Source organism: Eriocheir sinensis, chromosome 9 (assembly GCF_024679095.1).
Source record: "Eriocheir sinensis breed Jianghai 21 chromosome 9, ASM2467909v1, whole genome shotgun sequence".
Taxonomy (NCBI): Eukaryota; Metazoa; Arthropoda; class Malacostraca; order Decapoda; family Varunidae; genus Eriocheir; species Eriocheir sinensis.
In genome coordinates, this window is record NC_066517.1 from 10,413,586 (window position 1) to 10,429,720 (window position 16,135).

At 41.7% G+C, this 16,135-nt stretch overlaps 1 protein-coding gene across 2 annotated transcripts in view; it reads right to left on the reverse strand.

The window, feature by feature from the left end:
- Positions 1-1,136: 1,136 nt before the first annotated feature.
- Positions 1,137-16,135, reverse strand: part of LOC126995910 (heme-binding protein 1-like) — a 34,329-nt gene continuing 19,330 nt past the window's right edge. For both annotated transcript variants that reach the window (XM_050855803.1, XM_050855804.1), the window contains 4 exons: positions 11,667-11,805; positions 10,160-10,331; positions 7,435-7,545; positions 1,137-1,487 (listed from right to left, as the gene is read on the reverse strand). In XM_050855803.1, coding sequence (XP_050711760.1) covers positions 1,421-1,487; positions 7,435-7,545; positions 10,160-10,331; positions 11,667-11,805 — 489 coding nt within the window. In that variant the 3' untranslated portion in view covers positions 1,137-1,420. The remainder of the gene's footprint in view (positions 1,488-7,434; positions 7,546-10,159; positions 10,332-11,666; positions 11,806-16,135) is intronic.

The window sequence follows — 16,135 nt, forward strand, 5'->3', positions numbered from 1 at the left end:
TTCATGACGGGCTGGGGCCGCCTACCATCTAGGCCCCTCAAGAAAGCCTACCGGCGCTATATGCTGGCACGCAAAAAAAAAAAAAAAAAAAAAAAAAGAATAAAACGCACCTTAGGTTATTCCAATATAATCCTTTGTACACCATATGGCTCGTGTGAGAATAAACAAAAATTAAATTTTTCATCGTGACCAGCTGACATTCAAGTGCTGAAGTTCATGAGCATATGAACTGGAAGAAACATATGTCATGTTTTTACTACTTTATGTACAATTTGTGGCATCTTGTATCACATCCGACAAACTCACCTACGATTCACTGTCAACCTTGTACTACACACTTGTTATTCCTAAATGATGTGTCGTATATCCATATGAGGCTGTTCCCGGCCATCGTTTCTAAATAGTTTCACTAAGGCTCAAAAAAACAATTTTGAAAGCATCTAAGTGTAAAGAGAAATAAGACTCGACTGAGGAGATATTTTCATCTTTACATTTATTAAAAGCTCATTATCTACACAAACAGTTTAATCTAATTAATTTATTAATTACTTAAGAAAAATCATTATATTTCGACTACAGCAACATGCCCATACCCAAAAATATAATTTATTATACCCTCCATCCAGAAGTACGCTATCAAAATTCCATCGTGTGTTTTGGTCCTTAGATAGGGAATTAATTACCTACAGTGTATTTAAAGATGTCAATCTATGTACTTTAGACTGTTTTTTTTAAGTACAAAACAAAGAAGCTAGTAATTCACTTACAATCTCTGAAAAACTTATCTCATCAAAAAATAATTCATGTTAGCCATTACATTACTTTTCACCTTGAACATACATTTGTAACCTTTACTTATGAGCATTTGACTTGAGTTTTGTTTAATAGCGTGATGTAATAGTTACTTCTAAGTGATATTTAGTCTTCAAATCTTCTCGCTGGACCATGCACATATAGCTATGCTTCATAGCTGGGTCTGCTAGTCAGAGCTTTCTCATCAGACCATTCCACGAAAAACAATTCTACATGTCTGTCGCTTGTGATTATTACTATGGTAATAAATAACTTGACCACACTCATTTTTTTCATTATTATTACTTACATAAAGGGTAATTTCAAGTAAAAATATGCATATATGTAAACAATTATTTATTGTATTGCAAAGACTCAATTTATTACAAAATATCTCTGGAAGATTGCAGCAATGCAAATTCATTACTGAAAACATCAGAATAAAAAATATATTGCTTCTTTCAAATAATGCCGCTAGTATTACAAGACATAGTGCATTACTGCTTTTAAGTCCTAGTTTTCATATTTCAAAAATACTGTTGATCCGTAACATTCTCATGACACAAGTTATGTATATATGCATCACAGGTTGCAGCCACACGGCCCAAAACGTTTGTCTTTATAAGATTCAAACTCTGACCAGCCACACCTCGTTTCTGCGCCCCCAAAATTTCAGGGGCGGGTCGTAGGCGTTCCTGAAAAAAAAAAAAAACTATAGTAGTAGAAGCAGCAGCAGCAGCAGCAGCAGCAGCAGTAGTAGTAGTAGTAGTAGTAGTAGTAGTAGTAGTAATGGTAGTAGTAGTAGTAGTAGTATACTAGTAGTAGTAGCAGCAGCAATAGTAGTAGTAGTAGTCGTAGTAGTAGAAGTAACGGCAGTATTACATAAGAAAATAAGAACATAGGAACTTAAGAGCCTGCAAGAGGCCGGTAGGCCTGTACGAGGTAGCTCTTTTGAACCTAAGCTCCCGTGAATCTAACCCCGCCGGATATCACTGTCCATGAATTTATCTAATCTATTTTTGAATGTGACAATTGTATTGGCACTCACCACATGACTGCTCAGCCTGTTCCACTCATCTATCACTCTGTTAGTAAACCAATTTTTGCTTATGTCCCTGTTCAGTGAAACCTATGGGCTACATATGGAACGGACACTTGCCCCAGTCTTGTCATTAAGCGTCGAAATTTGAAAAATCAACCGCTTTGGTGCGAATCGCCATAATTCCCTTATTTCTGGGGGTACAGAAAAGGTATTGGTGTCATTCAACGGCAAAATGCAAGGGCTATATTTGTTAATTAGCGACAGAGCTCGAACAGCGACTCGAAAGGGTCGAAAATCGAATAATTTAACACAAAAAAAAACCGACTCGAAAAAAACCGTATTGTTGAATTCCCAACCTTGAGACCCACTCATTGTTTTAGAATTTCAAAAAACTTATTTAACAAATGATTTAGCCCTGCCAATGTGCTTTCCAAAATGGTGCATAATGTTTCCCTATTCCCAGTAGTTTCTTCGCTGGAGCTCAAAACGTAAACCATGTCGAGAGCGACTTTGAAAAGGGCCGAAAAAAGGCTATTTTGTGACGGCTCGACGACGAACTTAGAATCGAGCTATCGAAACCTCCTTCGATTAGGTCAAACGACATTGCCAAGAGGGGCTACAAGCAACTATACAGCCTTCTAGAGGCAATAGTAAGGCCACACTAGGCAAAAACGGCAAAATGTCTGGAGTTCGTCAAAATCGCTCTCGACTGAGTTTACGTTTCGAGCTCTAGCGACGATACTACTGGAGGTAGGTAAATGTTATGCACCATTTTGGAAAGCACATTGGCAGGGATAAATCATTTGTTAAATAAGTGTTTTGAAATTTTCAAAACATGAGTGGGTCTCAAGGTTGGGAACTCAAAAATACGGTTTTTTTTAGTCGTTTTTTACGAATTTATTCGATTTTCGACCATTTCGAGTCGGTTTTCAAACCTGGTAGCTAATTAACAAATATAGCCCTTGCATTGTGCCGTCGATTGATACCAATAACTTTTCTGTAACCTCAGAAATAAGGGAGTTATGGCGATTCTCACCAAAGCGGTAGATTTTTCAAAATTCGCGGTTTAATGACAAGGGCGCCGCAAAATCAAAAGAGAAAGACATCCATTACTGGAGATGTTTCTGCCCTGTTGAATCTGAATTTATCCAGTTTAAACCCATTACTACGTGTCCTACCAGGTTCTCTTCCAACAGAACCTTATAAATATCCCCCTTATCGCCTTTCTAGAGAAAGCAAGTTTTAACTTTTCGTAACCCTTGAATCATCTTAGTCATCCTCCTCTACACCGATTCTAACATTTTGATATCCATTCTATAGTAAGGTGACCAGAACTGAACTGCATAATCAAGATGAGGTGTAACTAATGCTAAATATAATTTGAGGAAGACTTCGGGGCTTCTGTTACTTACGGTCCTTGAAATAAAACCCAGTACCCTGTTTGCTCGATTTCTAACATGAATGCATTGTGCCCTTGGACGGAGATCAGAGCTCACTAGACCCCTAAATCCCCCTCACACCCAGACCTGCTTATGGGAGTGTCATTTAAGCAATAGTTATGTGAGGGGTCGTTCCTACCTACACTCAGAATACTGCACTTCCCTACATTGAACTCTATCTGCCATTTATCCGCCCAGTCATGCAATCTGTTTAGTTCATCTTGGAGAATATTAGCTTCCTAATCCGACTCAATTACTCTATCGATCTTGGTATCATCAGCAAACTTACTGACATCACTACTAATTCCTGTATCTAAGTCATTGATGTAAATGATAAACAAAAGTGGACCTAATACCGAACCTTGTGGGACCCCACTCGTAACACAGCCCCAGTCAGATCTTCTACCATTAATTTGCACTCTTTGCTTCCTATTGCAAAAGCCACGCTTTGACCCTTTTACCCTCTATTCCGTGAACCTGTAATTTAAGCAACAGTAGTAGTAGTAGTAGGAGGAGGAGGAGGAGTAGTAGTAGGAGGAGGAGGAGCAGGAGAAGGAGGAAGAGGAGGAGGTGGAGGAGCAGGAGAAGGAGGAAGAGGAGGAGGTGGAGGAGGAGGAAGAGGCGGAGGAGGAGGAGTAGGAGGAGGAGGAGGAGTTGTAGTAATAGTAATGTAGTAGTAGTAGTAGTAGTAGTAGTAGAAAGGGCATATAAAACTTTATTATTAACAAGTTTATTATCACACACAATTAAGCTGGAGGAGGGATGAGTATGAGGAAAATTTCCTGTATTGTCCAAAGTGGAATGGAACTTTCATGGAAAGTCTGAGTGAGGAGTTCAGCTTTACAGTTAAATGTGACAGTAGTGCCACCAGGATGAAATGGTGTGAAAAAGACGAAGTAAAGTTGTAGGACATATTTTTGGCTAGGTGCTAGGAATCCCTAGAATAATTAAATTTACCAAGATTAGCATATTATATTAACGGAAGCTTTCATGAGTAGAAGAAAAGCTCAGGCACGATTTCAGGCATAAATATAGTGTAACTGTTAGTAGATGAATGGCTCAGATACCTTTTGTGAGCTGCCTCATTATTTTTGATAGTGTGATTAAAACAGCCTTCCATTGACTTGCTCATACTGGCAATAGTGACAGTATAAAGAAAATTATGAAAATATTGACGTTATTTTTTTTTTTTTACATAAAACAGTCAAGGAGAAACAAAAGCGGTGGAAAACGCAATACTGCTGCTCCCCAGAAGGAAAATTATAGAGTTCCAAAAGATTATAAAAAAAAAATTCATGAAAGAATTCCAATGTTCCCTGGCGAAAGGGATAAGAGAATGAAGACGCTGGTTAACTCTTCCGTAAATTGCTTGGAAAATCTAGGGGTGTACTAGAGGAAAAAAAAAATGTGCAGCGAGGCAATAGAAGTGGACACATGCAGTTAGCAAGTTCAGAAGAGCAACTAACATGAAAGTATTAGTAGAAAACAGATATAGAAGTAGTATTACGGCAGAATTTAAGAGGTAAAAGAGTTAGTGAAAGAAAGGGAGCTGACCAGGCGAAAAACCTTTGAGTCTTTCCAAAAGGGCTGTGGGCGTGGGATCCCCATACAGGTGACCCTTTTTAGCCACAAGCAGCATGAAGGCGTACTTCCAGCAGGAGAGAAAATAGTTTGACCCGCCAGGGTGTCAGCACGGAAGGACAGTTTTTAAGGACAATAGAAGGCACTCCATAGAACGGCGAGAAAGGAAGCTGGAGATAAAAGTACTGAGAAAGGAACAAAAACAGTAGAAGGGAAGATTAGAAAGTAAAGACGTATGCCAGACTTTCTCAAAAGCTTTTGATGAGTCAATCGCAACGGCAAAAGTTTCACCGAAACGGTTGAGAAAGGATGAGAAAGAGTCAGTTAGGAAAAAAGATAACCAGCAGAACTACCCTTGAGGAACCTGTACTGGCGATCAGATAGACATTTAAAAATGGATAAATGAATAGTCAAATGAATAGTCAAAGAATTTTACATAGTTGGTAGAGTTAGGTGAGGGATAAACAGCACAGATGTATTTAGTAATAGAATGACAATGAAGTCTTAGCCAGATGGTGGAAAATTCAGAAGAGTCAAGGTCGTGGGCACGAGAGCAAGTGATGTCGTTGCGCACGTAGGCGCAACATCCAGCTTTGGATTGAAATTTAGGATAGAGATAGTAGGAGGGAACAGAGTAGAGGTTGCTGTCAGTAGCCTCAGAAACCTGTGTTTCGGTGAGGAAGAGAAGATGAGGTTTAGAGGAGTAGAGATGATGTTCCACAGAATGAAAATTAGAACGAAGACCACGAATGTTGCAGAAATTGATAAGGAGGAGGTTCGAGGAGTTATCAGGACACCTCTCAAGTCGGCAGCCAGAAGGGGAGTCCTCCCTGGGGGAATTTATGGTCCCCCCCCAGGCGGGGACTCCGAGGCAGTGTTGTTTTTCGCCATTTTGAATTTTGAATTTTGGGAAAAGGTGTGTGTTGTGTGAATGTAGTGTGGTGTAGAAAGAGAGAGGAACTGTCTTTAGAGAGCATGCTGAACTGCTCTCTGGTGTTGATGAGACAAAAGGGAAACGGTTAGTGAGGACATGGGATATATATATATATATATATATATATATATATATATATATATATATATATATATATATATATATATTTGTGTGTATCTCTCTCTCTATTTACCTCTCTCTCTCTCTCTCTCTCTGCTAGCACGAGAAGAAGTGTGATTGAACCACGGCTTTTTAGCATAAGGAGTAGAGAAAGTACGTGGAGTATATCTAATATATCCCAGAGATAATCGGTTCCGGAATGCACTAAACATGCACCTTGAAACATGAATCATATCACGGGAAATCGGGAAAGTACATCCTCAGGTAATCCCATCGAGCAGATGCGTAATGTCAGAAGCACCGCCTCTTCGGTGGATTTATAGGTTGTACAGGAGCGATAGAACAATGCGGAAATAGTGTTGTCATCAGAGGAATTAATCTAAGATGCTCGTTTTACAGATTAAATTAAATGATTAGAAGTTAGAAAAAGGTCTAGAGTGTTGGGCGTGCCTCCAATGTGGTCCGGGATACTTGTAAGATTCTGAACAATCTTTGTTAACTTTTTAACTAGACTGGTCAGCCACTGATCAGTCACTGGATTGGTCAACAAATGAAAGCCAAAGCTAGTGGTGAACACTGAAATATCCAAAGACTGCAATTTTTGCGAAGTGAGTGTAAGCCACGATGTGCTTCACTTTCGAATTCAAGCATTCAAGGAATTTTTACATAGATGGTGGAGTTAGGTAAGAGATAAATAGCAAATGGATTGAGTGACAGAATGACAATAAATGTTTGTCAGATGGTAAAAAAAAAGGAAGAGTTAAGGTTGTAAGTACTAGAACATGTGATATCGTTGCAACATCCAGCTGAAATTTAAGATAAAATAGGAATTGATATTTTCTTTTTTACTGTTAACTACCTCAGAGACCTACGTTTCGGTTAGGAAGAGAAAGTAAAGAGAGACCCCGAAATTTGCAGGTCAGAGTAGAGAAAGTTGGAGGTGCTATTAAGACACCTGTTTGGGTCGTCACCGGAAGTGGGGTCCTACCTTGGGACATTGCTGGTCCATTCCCCAGATAGATATTCCAAGGCTGATTGACTTTTCTTTACTTTGAGATAATTATTTTTTTGAAATGATGTGTCAAGTGCATGTAGTTTGGTGTAGATAGTATGAGAATTTATCCTGAGAGAACATGCTAACATACTCTCGGCTCTCATTGGAGACAAAGCGGAGACGAAAAGCAAGGACACTGGAGGGTCTTTCATGGGCTTGCAACACCCCCTCAGCACCAATATATTACTCACTGGCAGTGGCTTGCACCCGTTACGGCAGGTATCTGACCGCCCTACTCTCTGATTATAATGAAGATAATGACTGGGATGATAATGAAGACAAGTACTGTGACAGTGATGATGAAGAGGAAGAGTAAATGTTGCAATAATAATTACATTAATGATATTTGTAGGGATCAGTATGATAGTAATGTTAATAATAGTTGTGGTGATAGTGTTATTTGCTTTAGCATTGTTGCTATTACTGGTGTTTGTTTCCCCATAAGTAGCAGCAAGAAAAAAGGGCAGCTCACCAATATACAACGTTGGGGTCAAAGGACAGCCCAGAAGCGGTTACCAGCTTCCTTAACTTGTCCGTCTCTGCGTCCCAGGTTTCCTCGGAATTGGCGTAGCCTCCGAACGACCTGTAAAATCCATCAATCTATATAACTTGCCAAATTACCATGTTTATAAGACTCGTGTTGTAAGTTACTATGTTTATTGAGAGGAAACCTACATCGCTATTTCTAAAAAAAAACAAGAAAAAATAATAATGTCTGGAAAACCTACCCACGAATATAATCTTCCTCCTCCTTTGCTTTTGGAAATATGAGCAACCTGCATACACACACACACACACACACACACACACACACACACACACACACACACACACACACACACACACACACACACACACACACACACACACACACACACACACACACACACACACACACACACACACACACACACACACACACACACACACACACACACACACACACACACACACACACACACACACACACACACACACACACACACACACACACACACACACACACACACACACACACACACACACACACACACACACACACACACACACACACACACACACACACACACACACACACACACACACACACACACACACACACACACACACACACACACACACACACACACACACACACACACACACACACACACACACACGGGGCGTAGTCACATCTACACAAGTACAGAATATGGAATAATGTCACATTTCCTACACATAGTCCGTCATATTCCCTACACAAAAAACATGAATCCGGCACAATTCCTATATAAAAAACTGAGTGCCCAGCGTATTCCTTACACAAATCAGTGCATCCGGAGTAACTCCTGCAGCTATAGTGTCATATCTCCTACAATTCTGGGAGTACGTAGAATGTCCAAACTGAAGCAAAACTACAAAATTGAAATTTTATTTCAAGAGGATATTTATTCATATTTTATTTCTCTTTGACACACACACACACACACACACACACACACACACACACACACACACACACACACACAGGCAGGTCCCTCTGTAATACAATACATTAACACCTGCTGCCACCCTCACTCCCTACCCTCACCCGACCCACTCGACACCACAACACTTTCCCTGATCACAGCACGCATTGAGAGATACAGACTCCTCACTATACGGACAATCGTGAGGGTGAGTAACGCCTCCACGGTCACATAACCACCTTACACACACACACACACACACACACACACACACCGTAGGGGAACGGCTGGTCCGTAGGGGAACAGCTTTTGTCTCGAGAGAGACCCGCAGCATACCAAGAGGTGAATTACACACACACACACACACACACACACACACACACACACACACACACACACACACACACACACACACACACACACACAGATAAACTCATATATAAGAATATTATATGAATAAAAGGTAGCTAAGCATTAAAACAATGCAGCTTAGAACCATAAAATAGGAGGTCTTTAAAGCATGAAGGGAAATGAATGCTTTGAAATATACTCCATTCTTGAGAAGTTTTATATTTTTCCCAGCAGCAACACAGCCCCACAGAAGGATACACAAATATAGGAAAAGACCACACGAGGCCAGGCTCCACACACATCAGCTTAAAACACATAAAAGATTGTTTTTCTGATATTGCTCCACTGAAATTTTTGCTCCATGCCTCCATCCGCCCTTCATCATTATACTCTTAAAATATTATAGTGAAGCTGCCCCTATGCTGTTCTTACTTAATTTTGTATTTTTCCTTCATTATATTTTTCGATAAGATGCTGCAGAACACTCTCCCACCTTTTCTACCTGACTAAGTTTAACAATTTCAAGACATCTTTGAACATTAAATTGTCTTTGTTAATTATTGGACCCTTTACTTTTTATCTTAGTACAAAGGTAGCTTGTTGTATGCCCTATGTGTGTCAGGGCCCTATGTGTGTCAAGGGCATATCTTTTATGTGTTCAATCTTTTATGTGTTCTAAGCTGCTGTGTGTGGAGCGACTGGCCTCGTGTGGTCTTTTCATATATTTGTGTATCCTTTTGTGGGTCTGTGGGTCTCTTTGCTTTCTCTTTGCTCAGAAAAAAATGTAGACTTGCATATTATATAACCAAATAGCAATCTAACAAAAAATATAAATTAACTAGTCAACCATCCAACTAGCCAGTCAACTATAGTCCGACTTGGCTATTAAGTCAGTTTGGGCGGGACCCGCTTGGGGAGTTCCGTGGCCATAGTGCTGGCAAATATTATTTAATATTATTTAGACAGAATAAACGATACACAACTTCAAATAGTACGTAGATGACAAATCAGTGCAGAGCGTAATGTATTGGGGTGATGCAGCAGCTCTGTGAAGAGGTTGTGGCCCCACCCAAACTGACTTCATATTTGTGTCGGACTATAATTAACTAATCATCCAACAAACTAATCAATACGTAGATATATGAATAAACAATCTGCAGATTTCAGTTTACACTATATGCAAGGCCTAGTATACGATGGTTATATTCACTAAGGTTACACCCTCATAACATTAGATTTTACTGCACACTTGGAAAGAAACAGCACACACACACACACACACACACACACACACACACACACACACACACACCTCTCCCTCACAGTCCTACACCAACGGAGTCAAGAATCCTTGTCCACACCCCTCTCCCTCTACCCCTCATACACGCACACACGTACTTGGTGATGATGGTGAGGCTGGGTCGGCTGACGAGAGAAACCTCTGGGTTGGTGGGTGTGGGCGGATTGGCCTGAACTTTCTCGGGCAGGAAGAAACAGGCGGTGAGGTTCCTGGAGGCCTTTGTGCCCTCAGCGCTGATAGACACAGGGACACCCATTGGCAGGCGCTCCTCTGGCGGGTAAGCATGGGTAGTGGTGGTTGTTAGTGGGGGGAGGGAGATAACAGTGGTGGATGATGTAAGGGTGGGTGTTGGAGATCGGGGTTGTGGTGATGATGATGTGGTAGCTGATAATGATGGGAATATGAGTGTTGTTGTGGTGGTAGAGATTTGTGATAGTAGTGGTGGGTGAACGCATGAATCTAACAACACTGAGTAATTGAATGGGGACGTATTAAATAACAAGTTAGTTGAATGGGATTACAAGCCACCAAGTAATAACAGAAAGGAAAGGTGTAGAATAGAAGATGGGAAGGAGGCGGAAAGAAAGTTTGTACAGTAATGAGAAAGGTTTGGGAGTAGAAAGAGGTTAAGAAATAATGTATGATAAAGGAAGATGATAAAGAAAAATAATAAATGAAGTTAATGAGGAAACAGGACTGGAGGCGAGATGAGAAAAGAAAGTATGAGAGAGGCGAGGAGGGTTGAATGGAGAGACAGCAAAGAAAGGAGGCATTAAGTGAAGGCGCCGGCAGGAATGAAGGTGTTGAATTGGTGGTAACATGCATGGTATTGATGTTATGAAGTAACAGTAGTTGTGGAGATGGCAAGTATTTTCATGTAACGAAAAAGCATAGACCAAGTACCAAAGGAAACCATGCCAAATAAGAATAACATTATTCTCCTGAATATTTTGCTTGAAATTCCTTAAGGAGTATTTACTCCAGTTTGATAGATAAATATGGTATCAGTTATATAAAAAGCAGCTGCAATAAGATGTAAAATTAATTTTAAAAATTGTTAGGATGCTTTAAAGAGTAACAAAAGTCAGTTTAGTTATAGAGATAACTTGATGCGTCCTTATTGAAAAAAAATGTGGTGGTGATAGATGGTAAGGAAGAGGTAGTAGTAAGGATGGTAGTGATGGTGGTATTGGCAAGAGTCGTGGTAAAAGATAAAGAGGGAAGGAGAGTGTCAGCGATGACGGTACAAGTGGTAGTCACAGACGGAAAGAAAGTGGCAGTGTTAGAGATGAAAGTTGTGGTGATGAGGGTGATAATGGTTGCATCAGTGGAAGAAGTTGCATCAGTGATAGTGGTCATGATGGTGGCAGTAAGGTGAAGGTAAACGTGGAAGCATACGCTAAGCAACATGTGGCCTCGGTGTTCATCTCAATAACATTAACCTTTGACCTGTGGAAGATAAAGACTCCGGCATAAAGGGCAAATGTGACATTCATGTTACCACTGTTACCTTTCCCGCGGAGTCGTAGCTGTGTACATAGGCGTGCTAAACACTGCTCCACGGAAAGAGGTATTGGCGGTATGAAGATGAAGAGGATTTCTTACCTCTGCTATTCTTGCCGTCCAGGTAGTCGAAGAGCCGCAGGAACACAGTCAATTGACTACTCTCAGGGTCACCGGCTGGGGGCTGTTTCGTGCACACCCACATCTTGGAAGGCACTGTCTTCTCCACCAGGCCTCCACCCTTTAGTAGTAGTGGTGATAGTCATTCAATCAGTCATTTTTATTTTTCAATCCATTTATCAAAACATATACTATATATTGTGTAAAATTATATAAATAAATAACCAACAATAAGGTCTTGGTGAAACGGCTAAGAGAGGATGATCAAGAGTCAGTTAAGAGAGCAAGAAGATCGCCAGTAGAACGCCCCTTGCGGAACCCATACTGGCGATCAGATAGAAGGTCAGAAGTGGAAAGGTGCTTTTGAATCTTCCGGTTAAAGGATTGATTCAAAAGCTTTAGATAGACAGGAAAGTAAAGCTATAGGGCGGTAGTTTAAGGGATTGGAACGGTCATCCCACATAGGCACAGGCTGTATGAAGGCGTACTTTCAGCAGGAAGTAAAGGTAGATGTTGATAGGCAGAGGCGAAAGAGTTTGACCAGGCAGGGTGTCAGCACGGAAGCACAGTTCTTGAGGACAATAAGAGGCACTCCATCAGGGGCGGGATTCATCAAACCATTTACCGGACCTCTGTCTGGTAAGTCTCGCGGTATCTCCGCCCACCCGGTAAATCGGCATTCATCAACCACTTACCGGAGCTGTGGTAAGGCCAAAAGTTACCGCGGCTCCGAGCACCCGTAACTGAGTTACCGCAGGCGTGGTAAGTGGGTAGACACTGCCGCGGCTCATGTTCGGAGGCGATTTTGAGCCTATGTATTTTTTACCTCGTAACGTGCCCTACACCATCAGAAGCAGAAAAGCATGCAGATTTAGGATCTGGGCTTATAGAAGCGATGTGACGAAAACCAGCTGAGTACGAAGGAGTTGAAGAGAAATAAATGCAAGAAAATGTTTACTCCCTATTCATTTAACTTTGATTTTCGTATGTGTATTTACACATTATTGTTACAATTTTATGCTAGTGTGATGCAGAATTTTCTCAGGAAGATGATGGTGGTTTCCATTTTTCTCAAAAATTAATGTTGGGGTCAGGAAGCGGGGTGGGAGTGCGGTGTGTGAAGTCGTCGGTTTGGGATGAACTGGGCAGACCCGTGCACGGCCTCAGGCCGGCTTCACTTGCAGGCCGCACTCTATAGTATGTAAGTCTGTGGAACTGTCCACCCACATGACTTTTCCCTACTTGTTAAAACACTGCAGAGGGAATAATGTTCTGTCTGTGACAGTCACCTCCCGTCTCAAGTCTCCAATATTCTTGCTGTGGAGTTTAATGTCGTAAAATTTTGCTCTGACCTCCTCCACACTACTCACGAAGCCACTCACGCCATTCACCTCCGCAGCCACAGCTTCTCACGTCCATTGCTTGGCTGCACCAGTGAGGCATGATGACAATGGCCCCTAGCCAGATTTGGTTGCGAGGGGCGAGTATGGGCAAACATTAGAATAATACCCAATCTTGTGATAGCGAGGCACGCAGCTGGCGTTGGCGACGGAAAACTATGAAGGTGACATACAAAAATGTTCAGAATATTGCTAGGCTACATAAGCGAGTATATTTTTATTTCAAGGATAAAATATTTAATATACAAGTAACGTGCATTCATTCGTAAAAAACGCATCTAATTGAGGGATCACCACGCTAATTATTTGTTTTAAGGCAGTATTTACGCCTGTACAATACACATGTCTTGATTTTGAAGTCTGCGTATTAGTAAACAAACGACACGTGAAAGCTGAAATACAGCATCAAAGGTCGCACGTGATTGGCTATCCAGCCCAACCAATCGTTGCTAGGGTGCGAGTTACCGGAGCGTTACCATACCGTTGATGAATGCCGTGTTTGAAAGATGCCGCAGCTCTGGTAGCGCTCCGGTAAATGTGAGAGATACCGGAGGCGTGGTTGGTAAGATTGATGAATCCGGGCCCAGGTCCATAAGCCTACTGAGAGTTGTGGCCAGAGAGGGCATAGAAAACATCATTCTCAAGAATCTTAATAACAGGCACAAATGAGTCAGAGGGGGGATGAGTAGGAGAAAAATATGCCCAGAATCGTCCAGTGTAGTTTTAACAGAAAGTCTGAGAAAAGAGTTCAACAATAGAGATAGATGAGACGGCGGTGCTGCCGTTAGGGTTAAGGAGAAGAGGGAAAAATAAAGAAGTGAAATTGGAGGAGATATTTTTGGCTAGGTGTCAGAAGTCTCTGGAAGAATTAGAAAAAGCAAGGTTTTGACATTTGCTATGGATGAAAGAGCTTTTGGTAGTCCGAAGAATAATAGATTTGGCACAATTCCGGGCAGAAATGTAAAGATCATGGTTAGCGGGAGTGCAAAGGCTCTGGTACCTTTTCGTCCTTTTGTGAGCTGACTCTCCATGGGTAGAGTGGAGTCTAATGCTCTTCGTCTCATCAGCTTTCCTCCTCATACTGATAGTCTTCTACCTCTTAATTTCCCCCGCCATGTTGCCTCTCTTTCTATCTTCTATCGATATTTTTACGCTGACTGCTCTTCTGAACTTGCTAACTGCATGACTCCCCCCCTCTCGCGGCCCCGCTGCACGCGACTTTTCACTCATGCTCATCCCTATACTGTCCAAACCCCTTATGCAAGAGTTAACCAGCATCTTCACTGTCATCCCTCACGCTGGTAAATTCTGGAACAATCTTCCTTCATCTGTATTTCCTCCTGCCTACGACTTGAACTCTTTCAAGAGAAGGGTATCTGGACACCTCTCCTCCCGAAATTGACCTTTCTTTCGGCCACCTCTTTGGACTCTTTTTGGGAGCAGCGAGTAGCAGGCTTTTTTTATTATTGTTTCCTTTTTATGTGCCCTTGAGCTGTCTCCTTTGTTGTAAAAAAAAAGTAGTAGTAGTAGGAGTAGTAGTGGTAGTAGTAGAGTAGAAGAATAAGATAAAAACTTAAATGAAGAAAAAAATATTAGTAGAACATTATTATTATGAATATATATAATTAATATGATATTTATTATTGTATATGTTATTACTATTATTATTTTATTATTATTATTATTATTATTATTATTATTATTATTATTATTATTATTATTATTATTATTATTATTACTATTATTATTACTATTATAATTACTATATTATTATTATTATTATTATTATTATTATTATTATTATTATTATTAGTAGTAGTAGTAGTAGTAGTAGTAGTAGTAGTAGTAGTAGTAGTAATAGTAGTAGTAGTAGTAGTATAAGTAGTAGTAGTACTATTATTATTATTATTATTATTATTATTATTATTATTATTATTGTTATTATTATTATTATTGTTATTGTTATTTTTATTGTTATTGTTATTGTTGCTATTTTTATTTTTAATATCATTATTATTATTATCATTATATTATAATTACTATTGTTATTATTATTATTATTATTATTATTATTATTATTATTATTATTATTATTATTATTATTATTATTATCAGGATTATTATTATCATTATCATTATTGATTATATATAATTATACCCAGCTAGTACTCGAACAACATTCGTGGCAGCGTGCGCCACGGAGGTACAGAGAGGGTGACGGTGTGCGCCACGGAGGTACAGGGAGGGTGGCGGTGTGCGCCACGGAGGTACAGGGAGGGTGGTGGTGTGCGCCACGGAGGTACAGGGAGGGTGACGGTGTGCGCCACGGAGGTACAGGGAGGGTGGCGGTGTGCGCCACGGAGGTACAGGGAGGGTGGTGGTGTGCGCCACGGAGGTACAGGGAGGGTGGCGATGTGCGCCACGGAGGTACAGGGAGTGTGGCGGTGTGCGCCACGGAGGTACAGGGAGGGTGGGGGTGTGCGCCACGGAGGTACAGGGAGGGTGGCGGTGTGCGCCACGGAGGTACAGGGAGGGTGGCGGTGTGCGCCACGGAGGTACAGGGAGGGTGGCGGTGTGCGCCACGGAGGTACAGGGAGGGTGGTGGTGTGCGCCACGGAGGTACAGGGAGGGTGGCGGTGCGCGCCACGGAGGTACAGGGAGGGTGGCGGTGTGCGCCACGAAGGTACAGGGAGGGTGGTGGTGTGCGCCACGGAGGTACAGGGAGGGTGGTGGTGTGCGCGACGGAGGTACAGGAGGGTGGTGGTGTGCGCCACGGAGGTACAGGGAGGGTGTCGGTGTGCGCCACGGAGGTACAGGGAGGGGGGCGGTGTGCGCCACGGAGGTACAGGGAGGGTGGCGGTGTGCGCCACGGAGGTACAGGGAGGGTGGTGGTGTGCGCCACGGAGGTACAGAGAGGGTGACGGTGTGCGCCACGGAGGTACAGGGAGGGTGGCGGTGTGCAACGGAGGTACAGAGAGGGTGACGGTGCGCCACGGAGGTACAGGAGAGGGTGGTGGTGTGCGCCACGGAGGTACAGGGAGGGTGGTGGTG